This window comes from Ictalurus furcatus, chromosome 15 (assembly GCF_023375685.1).
Source record: "Ictalurus furcatus strain D&B chromosome 15, Billie_1.0, whole genome shotgun sequence".
NCBI lineage: Eukaryota > Metazoa > Chordata > Actinopteri > Siluriformes > Ictaluridae > Ictalurus > Ictalurus furcatus.
The window spans coordinates 5064590-5082423 of record NC_071269.1 but is presented as its reverse complement, the minus strand read 5'-3'; the positions used below and the strand labels follow the sequence as shown (position 1 = coordinate 5082423).

At 40.5% G+C, this 17834-nt stretch overlaps 2 protein-coding genes across 2 annotated transcripts; one reads left to right on the top strand and one right to left on the bottom strand.

The window, feature by feature from the left end:
- The first annotated feature begins 5356 nt into the window (after positions 1-5356).
- Positions 5357-14785, top strand: ddx19a (DEAD-box helicase 19a). Its single transcript, XM_053642881.1, has 13 exons — positions 5357-5396; positions 5486-5714; positions 6845-6899; positions 7027-7074; positions 8856-8991; positions 9569-9661; positions 10101-10203; positions 11582-11696; positions 11792-11969; positions 12094-12331; positions 12421-12583; positions 13297-13488; positions 13566-14785. The coding sequence occupies exons 2-13, from the start codon at positions 5658-5660 to the stop codon at positions 13625-13627; spliced, it is 1440 nt and encodes a 479-aa protein (XP_053498856.1). The 5' UTR covers positions 5357-5396; positions 5486-5657; the 3' UTR covers positions 13628-14785.
- A 43-nt stretch (positions 14786-14828) lies between these two features.
- Positions 14829-17536, bottom strand: ubxn10 (UBX domain protein 10). The gene is made up of 2 exons (XM_053642883.1): positions 17388-17536; positions 14829-16285 (listed from the first exon to the last, which is right to left on the bottom strand). The coding sequence occupies exon 2, from the start codon at positions 16275-16277 to the stop codon at positions 15609-15611; it is 669 nt and encodes a 222-aa protein (XP_053498858.1). The 5' UTR covers positions 16278-16285; positions 17388-17536; the 3' UTR covers positions 14829-15608.
- Between the last annotated feature and the right edge of the window lie 298 nt (positions 17537-17834).

Here is a 17834-nt window from a genome sequence, read left to right as displayed (position 1 = left end):
GCTTGCAGACTGTCAGGTGTTCTCTCACACACACAGAGCTGCGATGGGGAAGGTCTCTGAAAACACCGACCACCAACAAAGTCACATGCTGACACATTTCTATTTAACACAACATTTCTACATGGCGCTATTGCAGTGTACATATCCATCAATCCATTTTCAGTACCACTTATATTACACAGGGTCACGGGGGAGCCTGGAGCCTATCCCAGGGAACTCAGGGCGAGGGACACCCCGGATGGGGAGCGAGTCCATCGCAGGGCACAATCGCACACACACTCACACACCAAGGACAATTTGGAAATGGCAATCAGCCTACAACGCATGTCTTTGGACTGGCGGAGGAAACCGGATTACCTGGAGGAAACCCCCGAAGCACAGGGAGGACATGCAAACTCCACACACACAGGCCGGAGGCGGGATTTCAACCCTCAACCCTGGAGGTTCAAGGCTTGGGACTTATTATTCTATTTATCTATCTATCTAGCTATCACGATCACTCACTTTCAGTAATAGCTTTATCCTGATCCGGGTCACAGTGGCGATAGGAGTCTATCCTGGGAAATGAAGCAGGAATGCACCCTTTATGAGAAGCCAGTCTATCACAGGGCACCCTGCACACACACATTCGCACCTAGGGACAGTTTCTCATAGCCAGTTCATCTACTGGCATGGTTTTGGGAGGAGGGAGGAAACCAGAGAACCCAGAGGAAACCCACAGGGAAACATGGGCAATCACGGCCAACACCACACGAGCTCAGGATCGAACTGAGGATCTGTACCTGTACCACCGTGTGCAGATACATATTTCGATTTTTTCCTACAGTCTCATACAGTATAACACATGTCTTAACCTGTGAATCCGAGTTGTTTAAGAAGATTAATAATGCTTAATGCTATTAATGCTATTAATGCTATTGGCTTAATTCATTAAAATAGGCCAACAAGGAAAGTCAACAAGGAAGGATAATCGGCTTTTCACAGTACTATCATTGTTACATTACATTACATTACATTACATTACATTACATCTATCCACTTTACCCTTTTTAACCCACACTTTAACTTTAACCCATATCCATGTTTTTTTTTTAATGCTCAATTGCTTACTGTTTTCCTCTTCTCCATGTTTTTTTTCTGGAATAATGTGAGGTTTATGTGCGAGTACAGCCTTATGTGAGGACAGCCTTCTGAAAAGCTGACTTAATTGCATGTGGCAGAAATGTATCTCTCATAACCTAATCCCTCGCCCAGAATAAAGCAAGAGATGGCAGCTGAAGATTAAACATCTCTCTGAGTGTTATCACAGACCAACATCAGCATCCAGCATCACAATCATCCATCCCATCCAACTTCCAGCCAGCAATAACTCATGCACAGAGGAAGCGTTGTATTACATTAGGCTTTGGCATGTCGCTATATTGAGATGAGAAACGAGAAGGGACAGCAGCGATGCGTTAAACCGTTCTACCTTGCAAGTCTGTGCCAAGACTGCCATCAAGTGTCCAGTATACAGTGTGCGTCTGAAACAAAGCAGGTGCCTCGTAATCGGATTTCGCTCTGATCGAGATTTTGTGAGCTGGAAAATAAACCAAGCAGCATCCCAGATAACCTATATTTAGCCCGGTTGGTGGTTACGGCAAGCCAGATTCAATTATAGGATCCCTGTAATGAGCTTGATCGCTTATGATTTGAGTTGTCACATCTGATACAGACACTGACCAGGAGAGGAAAAAAAGAGGAGAGCAGAGGAGTTGGGAGTCCAGGAAACCCCCCCAAGCATGACTCAGTTCCTCTCCCAGGAGTCTCGGCTGAGTGAATCAGTGCACAGGCTAATGAGAGATCTCCAGCGTCTAGTATAAACCGCTCTACCCCTTGCGACCGTTCATGCAGAGAGACATGCTGAGAACACGCTGCAGAAGTCACCTGTTGATCCGTACTGCGTGTTCACATCACACCGGCTTCACTGATTAATTCTACTGCACTTTTTTTTTCTTTTTTAAAACCTAAATTCAACATACATCTGCGGTTGGATATTTGGATTCAGCCAACAAAGCATGCCAGATTCGATCCTTTACACTTAAACACAACTAACCAGAGACTTTCAAACAAAACAAAACAAAAGCTAAATGACAGGCTGAAATGCAAAGCAGCACTCTTACCTCACATTGGTGTTGAGATGACGGAGGAAATCTCTTCTAATACTTGCAAGGTTTTGAGGAAGCAGCATGAAAGGCAGTCCTTTTCACTCTGCCTTTTTCTTCCTACCTTTCTCTCTGTCTGTGTCTGTGTGAATGGCGTAGAGGAAACAGCAGCTGTCACAGGTGGTTGAAACTCTGAATTAAACCACTCTCACAAAACAACTGAGAGAGGGAGACAGAGAGACTGTGAGATTGTGTGTGAGTGTGTGTGTGTGTGTATGTGTGTGCATGAGCAGCAGCTGCAACCCCACCAATGCAGTTGCTCGCCACAGCAACATGTGGTTATAAAAAGTAGCTCTTGGTCGGTGCCTGGAGCTGCTGGTGGTGGAGGGATGCGGAGACAGAAGGATGCGGAGAAGGATGTGGATGCATGTCTCATTTAGCAACATAACATCCCCCCAACTACTCCATCCCCTCAGCACCACCTAGTGTGCCCTCCTCTCCTCGGCTGGCCACAGTCACTGATGAGGGCGTCTATTCACGCGTCCTTTTTGATAAATCAGCGCGGAAATGAAATGCACCAGCATGCACAGAGAGCACAGCAGTCTCCGTTTTGGCCCCCACAGGCAGCTACATATGTTTTGCTTGATTGCTAATCTGTAAAATTTTGCTTTGTTTTTTTTTTTCTCCCCCTCTCTCACTCTCTTCACATTTTTGCCAATGTGGCTCATTTGATCCATCTGCTTTTGCACAGAAGGTAACCATGACAATCAATATGGAGCCTCTAGGGCTTCTTAAAGACAACAGGTTGGGGTGTGTGTGTGTGTGTGTGTGTGTGTGTGCTAGGGGGGCTTAACTGAGCGTTCACAATTAAATTAAATCTCTCTCTCTCTCTCTCTCTCTTTCTCTCTCTTGCTCTTTCTCTTACTATCTCTCTGTCTCTCTTAATTACAACTAACACAATTATAGAATAATTTATCCTTTCTTTAATAAAAGATGCACGACTATTCTTATCTGTTACACATCAGCAGTAAATGTCTTCGTCAGACATGAGATTATTATCAAGGGTATCAACAGCGTCTGGCCTCAGCAGCTTGTCTCTACATCTCATAACATGTGGAACTTTTCCGCAGTGACAAGACTGCTTAGCCTTTTTCGCCAAATTCAAAACAATTTAAAGAGCCTTGTGGGGGTTTTTTTATGGGTCAAATGAAACCTTCAGCATGAAAACAATATGATAATCTTTGTTCGATTATTTATTACTTATGCGTGATTATTATTTCCAATAAAGATCATTATAGACGTTCACTTACTTGGTAGGACTGCCTTTCCACGGCTTCTTCGAGGCGTGGAACATTTCTTTCAGATTCTGGTCAATGTTTACATGAACACATTATATAATTGCATAATTTCATTCTGCGAATCTGCCGTTCTACAAAATCCTGAAGGAGCTCTTTTGGATTCAGGTCCCGTGACAAGGGAGGCCGGTGAAGTACACTGAACTCACTGTCATGTTCAAGGAGCTAGTTTGAGACAGCTTTGACATGGCACATTATCATCTTGGAAGAAGCTGTAGCATTCAAACCATGCTCGATTGATATTAAGGGGCCATGTGTGTGCCAAGAAAACATTCCCCACAGCATCACACCACCACCACCAGGTTCAGGCTGAACCTTTAAAACAAGGCAGCTTGGGTTCATGGATTCATGTTGACATTAATCGCAGCAGAAATCGAAATTCATCAGACCAGGCAACGTTTTTCTGATCTTCAGATGTCGCCACAGATTTCTGTTCTTGGTTGAGAGGAGTGGAAACCCACAAGGTTCCATCAACTGAGCATTCTGTGGTGCTTTTCATGGTGCAACCATGGTTGTAAAGAGCCTAACATTAAAATATAATTTAAAATCACATATTACATTCAGTATTAAAAGAAAAAGTTTACACACCCCTGTTGAAATTGCAGCTTTTTGTGATGTAAAAAAAAAAATGAAACTAAGATAAAATCATATCAGATTTTTTTTCACCTTTAATGTGATATAACAACCAAAATTCAAGTGAAAAACAAATAGAAAAGTTCACACCACTTAACTAATACTTTAAATACAGCACTCAGTCTTTTTGCGTAAGAGTCTACCAGCTTGGCATATCCTGATTGGTCAGTTGGGATCTCCTTTGAACAGTCCTCTTCAAGTCATTTCACAGGTTTTCGACAGGATTTAGATCTGCATCACTCCACAACCTTGATCTTCTTCTTCGGAGGCCATTTTGTTGTTAACTTGGATTTGTGCTTTGGGTCATTATCAGACTGGAAGATGAAAGTTTTCTTCATTTTCACTGTCTAACAGAAGCCTGCAATTTTAACAGGGCTGTGTAGAATTTTTATGTCCACTGTATATTATTCTAAGTGTTCAGGATTCAAATTTTAAAGTGGTCCAATGTTCCCGCAATGGGTTTGGCACCCCGGCCATGGTTTTCCCCGGCCTTGTGCCCCTAGTTCCCTGGTATAGGCTCCAGGCTTCCCACAACCCTGTGTTGGATAATCGGTACAGAATATGGATGGATGGATGGATAGATGGATGGATGGAAGTGGTCCAGTGTAATTAGTATGAATGAAACAAGTACGAGTGCATATTTCAGTTTTTAGACTGTTCTTCCACTGCAGTAAGAGTGATATATGGAGGCAGTTTAAATAAACAGGCACCAGTGGAAATGCTGCATTGAGAGAAGGTCATCTTGCTTTGATATAAAACACACTGATTAGTGGAATAGCCTTTTTTTTTTTTATCTCCAGTCATGAGGATGAAACCTGGATGATGAACAGCATCAAGAGGATTTAGTAAAATGGAAGGTAGCATCTCCTGCACATTTTAGTGTTTTTCCTGCTCTTTGACATTTGTAACACACACCTACTGACAACCTTCACAGCCATATTACAGTTGTACATCCAACAGTACAGTGCGTGTGATTTGTTTTTAACGGTTTGTGTTTTGGATAGTTCAGTACAAATAAAACGCTCAATACACGTGTGTAATAGAGTTTGATGTTTTTACATTATTTAAGAATTTTTATTTCATTATTTTGTCCTACACTGACAAATGAATTTGATTAATTTGTATTAATTCACAGCTCAGACATTAAATTGTGATTCAGATGCGAGAAGAATCGGTTCATATATGCGACTCGGTTCTATAAGGGGTATTCAGCTAAGAGAGCCGGCTCATTCACGAACGACACATCACCACTGCAGCAATTTATGTACGTTAATGCCTCAGTCTTTGTAAGCTACATGATATTTTCCAGATAAAATGAGCTTATAATTTACTGGCGCTGTTTTTGACCAGCAGGAACTAAAGTTTCGTTTTTTCGAAACCAGACCGGACAACTGAAGAAGAGACACAAAAACCGTTAGAAACAAGTGGACCTCAGCATAGCGGCAAAGCCGTGTTTTGGAAAAAGTTGCCTGAATTTATAAAAGCAGTATTAAATATATACATATATATTGTCAAGCAGAAGGAAATGGCTACCGACTCGTGGGCATTGTCTGTTGATCAACAAGAAGCAACAACCAAAATAGTAAGAAGTTGGTTATTTATTTATTTGTTTGTTTATTAAGAAGACTCGCCGCATCATCATGCTGCACGTGCTAACAGGTTAGCTAACTGAGACCGCAGTGTTTGGGTCGCGTGCGCTGCGGACACACCTGTTTATATTTCTATTTTTCGGATATTTATCCGTTTTTAATCACATTTATATATATAAAATAGCTTGAATGTTCTTCTAATATCCTCAAAATATTGGCTAAAATAATCAATTATTCATCAGTATAATGAAATAACGGTAATTAATCGCGGTTAATCAGGCAAACAAAATACTTTTATACTAAAAATACAAAATCTATTATACTTTCAATTATTTCAACAGAAATCAGACTTTTCCTTCCCAGTACAAGCCTGTATTCATTTAAATGAATAAAATTTAATCGTGATATAGTTTTATATGTGTGTGTGTATATATATATATATATATATATATATATATATATATATATATATATATATATATATGCATTTTTTACAAATAAACTTTTCAGAGATTTTTATCCAAAAAGGCAAAAAAAAAAAAAAACCCTTCATGTATTATTTTCACAAAATATTTGTAAATATTATTTTGAATTATTCATTATTTAGATTATTTTATTTGCTATATATTTAACATCAAATCATCTGCCTCCAATCAGTTTGTAGTTCAATTTCTAAAAGAAAATGTAAATGAATATCTCATAATCAAACATAATCATTACTTTATATCGTCATATTTCCCAGCTCTGTGTTTAATGTCCGTTATTTAATGTATGTCAAAGTTAGTCATTTTTTACTAATTTTGGAAGCCAAGAATAATTGTATTTTTTGTTATCACGGTTAAAGTGTAATTAACCGTATAGCCTCATGTTCAGTTCATCATCAGGAAATATTTAGATTAGTAAATTAAATTACAGTGTGAATCACAATCTTGTATTATTCTATACTGTACATATGTTCTGTACGGTATATTAGACTTTTCTTTCCTGTTATTATTTTCCTGATAAACCCCACCCAAATGTTTTTATTCCTTAGATAATGTATTTTTCATGTTAGTGTTAGCTGTGCAGTAACTATCCGCTGTTCTAGACTGTTTTTAATCCTGTGTTATTTTGCTCTGAACAGTTTGAAGTGCTGCGGATTAGAGAAAGTCGAGTCGTCCAGAATGCTGAACTGAAAGGTAGTTGTTTATTGCGTGCGAACACACACACACACACTTTGGATGAGTTTTATGTTCTTAATGAAAGGTCAGACAAAGTAGATCTGAACTGTAGTTTGTGTGTGTGTGTGTATTCTTTAATGTTCAGAAACAGAAAAACCTACAGATGGTGACACATTGGATGAAGAAGAAAAAGGTGAGTGCTTTCTCTTCGCCCGTGGTTAAAGTCAGACACCTGGTATTTGCAAAGCTTTATTGTTTGCAGTCAGATTTATATGGATAGCTGACCGTGACCGTCATGTGACAAGTGTTTCCCAACATTACAAATTGATTTTCCGGCCTATGCAGCGTGGAGAGAAGTCGGAATTGTAGCCAAAAATTTAGTTTCTCACACTTTCACAATTTTTTTCTATAAAGAGCAGTAAGCACCGTATAATCAGGGTCGGCTGCTCAGGCTCAGAATGCTATGGGTGAGCTGTATGGCAGGAATATTATATCATGACACTTATCAGTCCTTCCAGGATTTTGTGCGGCGGGACAGAGAAGTGAAACGAACAGATGAGAAACGAACGTAAAATCAAGCAAACTCGATAATATTCGGAGGAGCTTGCAATTTTTTGAAATTACCGCCGGTTTCGGATGAGATGCGTCACGTGACGTCATCAGCAATCACAAAAAACACTACGAAATCCCGTATGAGCTGGACTTATAATCCATAATACACAATATACCTATCTATTGATATTAGGGAAGCCAGTTCGCTAAATACCATTAAAAGAAAGTTAAAAACTTTTCTTTTTCAGTTAGCTTTTAACTGACTTTATTCTGAATGATTTTATCTTATCTTGTTATTAATATTTTGGTTTTATCCTCAATTTTCTGTGACTATGGTATTTGATCAATTTTTAGGTGTAGCACTCTGTGCGTGTAAATTCCTTATTGTGAAGCACTTTGAGTTGCTTTTTTTGTATGAGAGGTGCTATTCAAATAAAGATTATTATTATTATTATTATTATTATTATTATCACAATGTTTGAGTGTTCAAGTGACGTACGGCCAAATCCAGTAGTCCTAGATTTAAAAGCTGTTACGGGGGGAAAAATTCAGTGAGGAAGAGTTACTGTTACAACCCCAAAGTTAATTTTCAAATAAATGGTAAATGGTCTGCACTTATATAGCGCTTTTATCCAAAGCGCTTTACACTGTGTCTCATTCACCCATTCACTCACACACCAGTGGTAGCAGAGCTGCCATGCAAGGTGCTAGCTTGCCATCGGGAGCAACTTGGGGTTCAGTGTCTTGCCCAAGGACACTTCGGCATGTGGAGTCACGTGGGCCGAGAATCGAACCACCAACCCTACGATTAGTGAACAACCCGCTCTACCAACTGAGCCACAACCGCCAATAAGGGAACCCTTTATTAATTAAAGAAGAACGTGTCCTATTATTATAAACAGTCATTCGTTCCCTCACCAGCCTCTCTTACAGTTAATAAGATATCAATTTACAAAAGGCAGCTTGCCATGTCACCAACAAAAGCAGAAATCACAAAGTCATCTATGCTGAAGATTTTCCCGTCATGGGAAACAGTGCTGACACTGGAGACTCCTTCCATAAACGTTATAAAATAAAGTCTCCTTACGCCATATAAACCATTATTCTTTTGTTAAATGACAACACCTTTAAAAAAAAAATCCATTCATTATTAGTCTTAGATTATATGTAACATATAATGTAACAGAAATAATTTCATAGAATACCAGATTGTAATGCTTAATAATTTCTTTAGTGTTTTTTTATATATATGTATGTGTGTAATAGATGAGATTGTGTACCATGAGATTAGTGTACCATGACGTAATTCATCACAAGATCTAAATCATATCACCCTGGCTTGTGGGATCTTGTGGGAACTTCATATGAAGTTAAATTCGTGTGGTTTAAATGGATTCAGCTGTTGTGGGGTTTGTGTTCTAGAGGACCGAGCTGCACAGTCTCTTCTTAATAAATTAATCAGGAACAGTCTGGTCAACAACACGAACCAGGTGGAGGTGCTGCAGAGAGACCCGAATTCACCACTCTACTCGGTCAAGACATTTGAAGAGCTGCATCTGTAAGTAAATACACCTTAAAGACTAGCGGTGGAACACAATGCCACTGTCTCAGTATCTGTATTCAGACTGAAACACAGATATAGCAATCTACAGAGCTTAGCTTTATTCAGCTCCTGAACTTTCTACAGTTCCTCAGCCTCAGCTACTTCACCCGAGTTTATACTCGGTCTCAGTCAGACACCCAGTGGACACTTCTGGCAAACTTTCTAACGTAATCTAGTGTGAGTGATGATAGACCAAAAAAAACAAAACAAGTAATGTGTCTCGTATTTGTGTTTCTTTTAGAATATATTACCTGTTTATTCGGAGTAACGTATTGATATTTGGTTAGGTCTGTAGTAAAGATACTCGCAGTGACCGCAGTTTCCTGGAAATCAAACCCATACTGTGATTTTGTGTGGGACTGTATGATTGTATGACTGCCTGGGAAAATAATTGATTATATTATTGCATAATTCTTCGCTCTTGAAATGTCCTCCAACTTTGGCGTACTCGCCGTGTGTGTCGTGTGTAATGAAATCGAACTGGCTTGTCAGATGCCAGTCCCTCACGAATTCACACCCACTGTGTTTCCAGAAAACCTCAGCTGCTGCAGGGAGTCTACGCAATGGGCTTCAACAGACCTTCGAAAATCCAGGAGACCGCACTGCCGATGATGCTGGCAGAACCGTGAGCGCACCGTTTCTACCTACGCGTCTGAGCCAGCTACTGATCTGTGCTCAAAGGCGTTTCATTATGATGCACAGAGTCTAACTCTGACCCGAGGCATGCGTTTGAGTATTTTATTGTAGAAATGTTATGTAGCACGGAGCGAGAGAGAGAGAGAGAGAGAAGGGAACAGCTTTGGAGGATGGGAAGAGCAGACAGGGGAAACAGAGACAGACTTCCTGGTACACTTAATTAAACGCAAAAAGGTTTTAGATCAGACCCACCATCTTTTAAATCCAGTTAGAAATATTTCGAATCTCGGACTTTGAACTGTGTTGATTGTTTTGCCATAATATCTTTGGAAAACAACATATGGGACTTAATGATTTTAAGCTCTACTAAGCCTCTATTTGCCCAGTGTGTGTGTGTGTGTGTGTGTGTGCGTGCTGTGTGGTTGCAGACCTCAGAACCTGATCGCTCAGTCTCAGTCCGGGACGGGGAAAACCGCCGCCTTTGTACTGGCCATGCTGAGCCACGTCGACCCGGCGAACAAGTGGACTCAGGTGAGCAGGAGCGGTTTGTGTATATCCTCACGCCGCTGCTGAATACTCGATTCCGATTGGTCAGAACGTGCCGCTTAATTTTCCACTGGACTGCAAGGTTCGTAATAATTGGCTCCTTCTGATGTTATAATTTCTAGGAAAGTCTTGATGACTTTGCACTGTAACTATATGTATTACATAATTACCTCGATTTAACTAGAAACATGGCATGTGCATGTTGTTTTTGAATAAACAGAAATCATCCGCACTAGCAGATAGCTGTGGTATAAGAGGAATAAAACACTCCCGGACATGCTGTGGTAACAGTAACTCCACTTCATGGCAATGTTTAACCACTGTTTATTATTTTCCTCTAACAGTGTTTTATTCCTTACTCATTTAGATCTCTAATGATAGCCAGACAATGCTATAAATGCGTTCTTATTTTATTGTAAAGCTGATGGACGTACTCACAGTTTTAACCGATCCAGGTGAACCAGTACTCTGGAAATCAAGCTCGGTCTTGCATTCAATTTGTGCTGTTTAGTGTGTCGTTAAAATTTAGTCGCTGCTTCCAGGTTACAAATCTGTTAAAGCATGGAATCGAGGTGGTAAAACAGCCGGTTGGTGCCGGGAGCTCAATAACGATTGGATCTGCTCGGCTTTGGTTGGATTCCTCTTCCGCTGTCGATTACTAGATAATGACAAGTGTCTCTTTGATTAGATTAGAGGTCGACCGATTGATCGGTTTTGACGATTAATCGGCACCGATAACCGATTGCTAGAACTATCGGTTATCTGCAAAAATCCACACCGATAGGTTTTCCCGGCTGAGAAGAGTCCGCTGTCGTTATACAGTACGAGAGCGGCCTCTAGAGGCGAAATAAAAACTACATCTGACATCTACTTTTGATTGTGTTATTTGAAGTGGGGTTTTTTTTAATTAATTTTGAATGTCTCTATTTTTATTTGTTTATTTGGAGTGTTACTTTTTGGTTCACTTTAATATTTATTAATAGTTAATATATATTCATATTTATCTATTTATTTCATTTTTAAAAAAGTACAGTACATGTTCATGGTACAGTAAGTACTGTTTATTTTTGTAATAAAGTTATTACAAAAATATTTTAATCTGAGTGTTTCAGTTTTAAAAACTTAATCGGTTAATTAAACGGTTATCAGGACGTACCTGTCGATCGGTAATCCGTCGACCTCTAGATTAGGTATACAGAATAGGACATTTTGGTGCTCTCCTCTTAGCATGTTGAGCTGCCCTCAGACGTTGCCTGAGTGATGATGGGACCGGTTTTCGAAAACTGGGAAATCGGTATCACTGCATGTATCGTGTGTAAATGAGTAAATTGTACATTTTGGTGTCGTGTTGTGTCCCCTGCAGTGTCTGTGCCTGTCTCCAACCTATGAGCTCGCCCTACAGACAGGTAAAGTCGTGGAGCAGATGGGCAAGTTCTACCCTGAGGTGAAATTGGCATACGCCATTCGAGGCAATAGAAGTAAGAGAACCCCGTCCTACCATCCATTGTGCAGTGACTAATTTGAATAATGGAATTTAGCGGGAGTGTGTATAACTTCCTGTGCCGTTCCTCAGTGGACGGTGGGAGTAAAATCCAGGAGCAGATCGTGATCGGCACCCCAGGCACCATGTCTGACTGGTTAACCAAAAAAAAGGTGATCGACCCCAAGAAGGTTCGGGTGTTCGTACTGGACGAGGCCGACGTCATGATCGGCATGCAGGGTCACCAAGACCAGAGCATCCGCATCCAGAGGTGAGTGACGTGACCAGCAGGTGACACAAATAATCAATAACAGCTTTGTACGTTTTTTAAAATGGAAGCAGTAAATACGCATCAATGCTCACCAAGTCACGTGACCCGTTCCTCTGTCGCGCAGGAAGCTGCCCGAAGACTGTCAGATGCTGCTCTTCTCTGCAACTTTCGAGGACACAGTGTGGCAGTTTGCCGAGCGCGTCGTCCCCGATCCCAACGTTATCCGACTGAAGCGAGAGGAGGAGACCCTGGACACCATCAAGCAGTATTACGTGCTCTGCAGAGACAGACAGGACAAGTTTAACGCGCTGTGTAACATCTACGGCGCAATCACAATCGCACAAGCCATGATCTTTTGCCATGTAAGTGCTACCAATGAGCTCATATAATCCATGACCTCGATGTGTCGAAGGGGAAAGATGTTTGTTCACGTCATGTCTCCTTGCTGCAGACTCGCAGGACAGCAGCCTGGCTGTCAGCAAAGATGGCAGCAGACGGTCACCAGGTGGCGCTGCTGAGCGGAGAACTGGCCGTCGAACAAAGAGCGGCAATCATTGAGCGCTTCAGAGAAGGCAAAGAGAAAGTGCTGATAACCACTAACGTGTGTGCGAGAGGCGAGTACTAGGACATGTTTACTATGTTTGCTATGTCATCATGAGAAATATTTACAGCGACTTTATTTACACATTAAAGGATTTTCATCAGTTTTAATAAATGTTTAGTCTAAACTCTGAATTTGTTCCAAAGTGTTGAACAATGCGCCAATAATTACTTTTTTTTTTTTAATGTCCTACAATTGATCAGTTTATATTTCCAGTTAATGTTGTGACACGAAACAGTCATTCCCTCACCTGCATCTCTTTCTTCTTTCTCTTGACCTTGAAACGACTAAGAAATAAAAGCGCAAAATCGTCTGTGGCAGAAAACTTACTGTTACAAAGAGCTGACACTGGAGACTCCTTCATTAAAATGCTAAATAAACATCTCCATACAGAAACCTTAGTTAAATAGAAACGCTTTCTAAAATCCGTTTACGTAAGTCCTCGTGAATTAGCCGTTAACGTAGAAACGATAACGTATGAGAACGAGCACACTGACGTCACTCGGATTACGGTTGGAAACTACTGTCCGAGGTGCTGTTACAGAACGTTAATGAACACCTTCCAACCAATCAGATTGAAGAACTCCGCCACGCCTGTGGTACAAGTCGATCACTCCATCGCTCACTCGTCTGTTCTAAACAGAACACTGCATAGAACAATGAGAGTTCAGATGCTGACCCACTACACAGTAAATACAAACCCAACTTGTGATTTGTGCTCAGTAGGTATCGACGTAGAGCAGGTTTCCGTGGTGATCAACTTTGACCTCCCCCTGGACAAAGATGGCAACCCAGACAACGAGACCTACCTGCACAGGATCGGCAGGACGGGGCGCTTCGGCAAGCGAGGCCTGGCCATCAACATGGTGGACAGCAGGCGGAGCCTGGCCGTGCTCCGAGCCATCGAGGAACACTTCAGTAAGTCCGTTAGTTCTTGCTGAAATTCCACAGAAAAGTTCGGTTTGGAATTTGAACAATTTATTTGTCTTTTGTAGATAAGAAAATCGTGAAGCTGGACACGGGGGACCTTGACGAAATGGAAAAGATTGCACACTGATTGAGGTGATTAAGAAGAGTTAACTGCACTACATAACATAACATCCGGCTTGAATTGAGTTTACTCTGAGCTAAGGACGTGTTTACATTTCCACTTACCTCGCCTTACCTTTAAAGAAAACATTTTAAACTTGAACCTTTGCCTTTGACTTTATCCTTAGCTGATAGTTAATAAGTTTTGAGGTTGTTTTGTTTCGGTTGATGCGCTTTCTGTTTTCATTAACAGGTCAGTGACACTGCTCACTACATTAAGCTAATTAATTACTGAGGGGTTTTTTTGTGTGTGTGGTTTTTTTTTTTTTTTTTTTGGCCAGACTAATTACATGCGATCGTAGCTGTATTCTGTTGTCGTTTTCTACTGTGAAACGAACACCATTCGGTGTCTCTAAAGGACTATATGCATTTTGATGTGATGTGGAAAGCACACGGGTCCAAAAACCAACCAAAGGAAGTATTAGTCTTATCAATATGACACTAATGTTGCACTTTGACTCTCATTTTGAGGATCAGGATTTGAAGAATGTAAAAAAAAAAACAAAAAAAACCTCCTTCCTAAAAAATACATATAGGCATTCCTAGTCATTTAAAGCACTCCTTTAAGTGAAAGACTGTTACCACCCATCTGTTCCGGTGAGACGTTTATCCCTTGCGATGACGTGAGGAGTAAAATAAAAAATAAAAACAGTTTCATTTTTGGATCTAAGATCATATCATTATGATAGGTTTTTTGTTCGTGTGTTTACCGACGTATTCCTGGATGATTAGAGATGGTTCCGTTTGTGTGATTTCTTTAAGATGACGGAACGGCTGATTTAATATTTTTTGCTTTGTTACTTGAAGAAGTATGCACTTTGGTTTGGTTTGTGAACGCTGTGTTTGCGTTCGAGCGAACTCGGTTACAGACGTGCCGTACGATTTTATTTGCGGCACTCGCTTTGTTTTTTTGTTTGTTTGTTTGTTTTTCCTGTTCTGCAGGATTCAGCTGTTTAGAGTTGTTTACTGATTTGTTGAATAAAAAAAAAAAATCCTGCCTACTGGAACTACTCTCGTAGTATTTTATTTACTTCCTAATTTGCGTGTATTTAGTGTTTATATATACCATACATGGAGTTGATGTTATTACTACCCTCACTGGTTCTACATGAATTGGCCATTTTATCATGTCATTAACATTTTAAAATAATAAGAATAATAAAACACTGTTACAGGAAAATCAACAATGTCAGGGTGGTGCGAAGCAGAATTTCTTTTACCACCCTAAAGTTCATTATTTTATTTATTATTATAACAGAACAGAATACTTATACTACAGAAATTTGCCACCAGTTACAATGGGGTTTTTTATTTATTTAAAAACAAAAAAACATCAACTTATAGTTACATTTAATGTGGTGGAACATCTGTGAATCAAGAAATGAAAAGCCACCTATCCACAAGGTTCTCCCGTGTTTGAAAAACATAAAGAAAACATCTTTACCTCTTACTTTTATAAAGCACTGACACTGGAGACTCCTTCCGTAAACGTTAAACAAATATCAACGTTTGCTCGTGACATTAATCCATTTATGCCCCCAAGTGAGTGTCCACTACACAAGTTCCTGTGACAGGATATCAGAATGAGCATGTTCATACACGACGGTGATTTGATTGACAGCCGGCACGACGGTCACAGCTGCTGTTGTAGGAGATTTGAGAATTCAACAGCGCCGTGGTGTTACTGAAATGATTATCTCGGTGACGGATCGTTCTCGGGACGTCCCGCTGAAGCATGTTCCTCTTTCGCAATGTAAAAAAACCAAACATTTTTAACTGTTTTAATAAATAACTGAAATCCAGGAGTGACCCTGTTATAAAAAATGTTGAAAAACTTTGACACGTTGTAAGCAGATGGTGTGATGTAGTGCAAGCAAATGTGCATTAAACCAATATTCTCCACTATTTATTATTAAAGACAAATTGTTTATAGGAACCATTTTGAAACGTTAAGGAGCGTCTTTGAAGCTGATGCATAAGACGGATTTATTAACGACGCCACACTGAGACAGAGTCATGTTCAGATTGGAGAAGCTCCTCCGAGGAACCTCCATGGTCTCGATCAGAACGTGTTTGTACCGTTTCCCGGATTTCTCCTCCGCTGTAGAAACGACATCCCGGAGTGTGTCTGTGGGTCGGAACTGGCACATCAGCCTCTGACCGCACGGAGTCCGGACAGCGAGCAGAACCCCTGTCTCGCTCTCCTGGCACCGAGATGTCGTCCTGACAGTCCCGCCAGACGCCCTCTCCGTCTCCTGATCACTCCTGAAGAAGTGACGGGTATGGAGCCTAGACCTTGAGGACTTTTCCTCCCTGTCAGCGCTGGACGCCGCCTCTTCTGATCTTTTCTCAATAGACGGGAGGACTTTGTATTTGTTTAGCGACAGCAGTGAGATGTCGAGGGTGTTCTCGACCGCTGAACTCGGATTATTGTGCCTAAAGAAAGCGCGTGGGGATGGAGATGAGTTCAATCTGTGGCTTGGCGTGGGTGGAGGATGAGAAGGAGGGTATGGGGGAAACGGACAATTCTCATGTAGTAGCTCGTCATCTGCGGTACGGGCCTCGGTCGCTTTGGGTCTGGTGCGTCCTTTGGCGGATTTTGGTCTGATCACATGCATGTTTCCTTCTAGAAAATGATAAGATAATACTTTATTAATCCCCAGATGGAGAAATTAGGGAAACAGCACTTCAAAATGCTTGTTTAAAAAAAAAAAAAACACTCTTTTTGAGTTGTACAGCTCTAAGTGCTGGAGATGCACACTATCGGTAAGGAATAAACACTTGTGGGTGTGCAGTTAGATGAAAATAATCAACGACGTGGTTGGTGTTTGGGTCTGAAACGAAGCGGCGTTACGGTCACCACCCCAAAGATGATTATTTTCCAATACCAGCACATCTTGACGCGTTTTATTTCTCTTGTACCACGATTATATTTTACAATAAACACATTTTTTTAGCGCAACTTTTACATAAGGTGCAAGCATTCACTGATGCTCAAGAAGGTAACACGATACATTAAGAGCCAGGGGCATGTAAAATAACAATTTACACTGATCATCCTGTTCAAAAGTTTACACCCCCCTGACTCTTAATGTATCGTGTTGTCTTCTGGAGCATCAGTGAATGTTTGCACCTTATGTAATAGCTGTGTACGAGTCGCTCAGTTGTCCTCAGTGTGAAAAGACGGATCTCAACATCATATAGCTGCACTTAAAAAGAAAGGGCTCAAATATGCAGAAGATACTGGAAAAGCGAAGAATGTGCAGGACCTGGAGGATTTTTCTGAAGAACAGTGGGCAGTTTAACTGCTCAGGACGAACAAGAGACTCATGAACAACTCTCACAAAACATAAACACAGTCGTCGATCCTCCAGGTAACGACACACAGTATTAATAATCAAGCGTGTGTAAACTTTTGAACAGGGTAATTCGTATTAATTCATCTATTATCTTGTCATGTGGACTATATGTAAACATGTGAAATAGCTTATTCTGGGCAGGACTAAATTTTTAAAAAACAACAACATGGGATTTTTATGATCCTCTTATTTTGTAAACAGTATTAAGATTTAACCGATTGTGCAAGGGGTGTGCAAACTTTTTGGCACAACTGTATACATTAAATATATATATAGTCGACTTTAACAGGAGGGATTATTTAATGGCGTTCAGCTTTACTATAAATAATAAACATATAGAAAGTATATAGATAAAGACTGTAACTTTACCTTAAGCTTTATTCTGTCGCGGAGTACTAAAATTTCGCACGCGGACATTTTCGGAGGCGTCATTCACGTTGCCAACACAGTAATGGCTCCTTGGCAACGACTCACGTGCGTCAAATGCACGCTAGACGTTTTTTGTTTTTTTTTTAGGACGCCGCGTTAGCCTTTATTGCTAACTAACCGCGATACGACAACGCGTCCGCCATATTGGAAAGGGCCAAATCTATACAAGTGTACAGAGAAATACTGACCTGACCTAGTTAGAATTAGCTGTGACTCGCTTTATATGAAACGGTATGTTATAGACGTGCGATATTGGCTGACGCTCTAAATACAACTTCATTCAATGAGTTCTTTTATTGGATTTGTTTTAATGGTGGTGCTGTTGACCTGTCTCTACACTCGTTTTCATATCTATGACGTGAACATCCAACATTAAACAACAGAACT

Coding starts and splice junctions, on each gene's coding strand:
- ddx19a (XM_053642881.1), top strand. CDS start 5,658: ATGGCTACCGACTCGTGGGCATTGTCTGTTGATCAACAAGAAGCAACA. Junction 8,992..9,568: donor ACATTTGAAGAGCTGCATCT/GTAAGTAAATAC, acceptor CTGTGTTTCCAG/AAAACCTCAGCTGCTGCAGG. Junction 11,970..12,093: donor CAGAGCATCCGCATCCAGAG/GTGAGTGACGTG, acceptor TCTGTCGCGCAG/GAAGCTGCCCGAAGACTGTC.
- ubxn10 (XM_053642883.1), bottom strand. CDS start 16,277: ATGCATGTGATCAGACCAAAATCCGCCAAAGGACGCACCAGACCCAAA.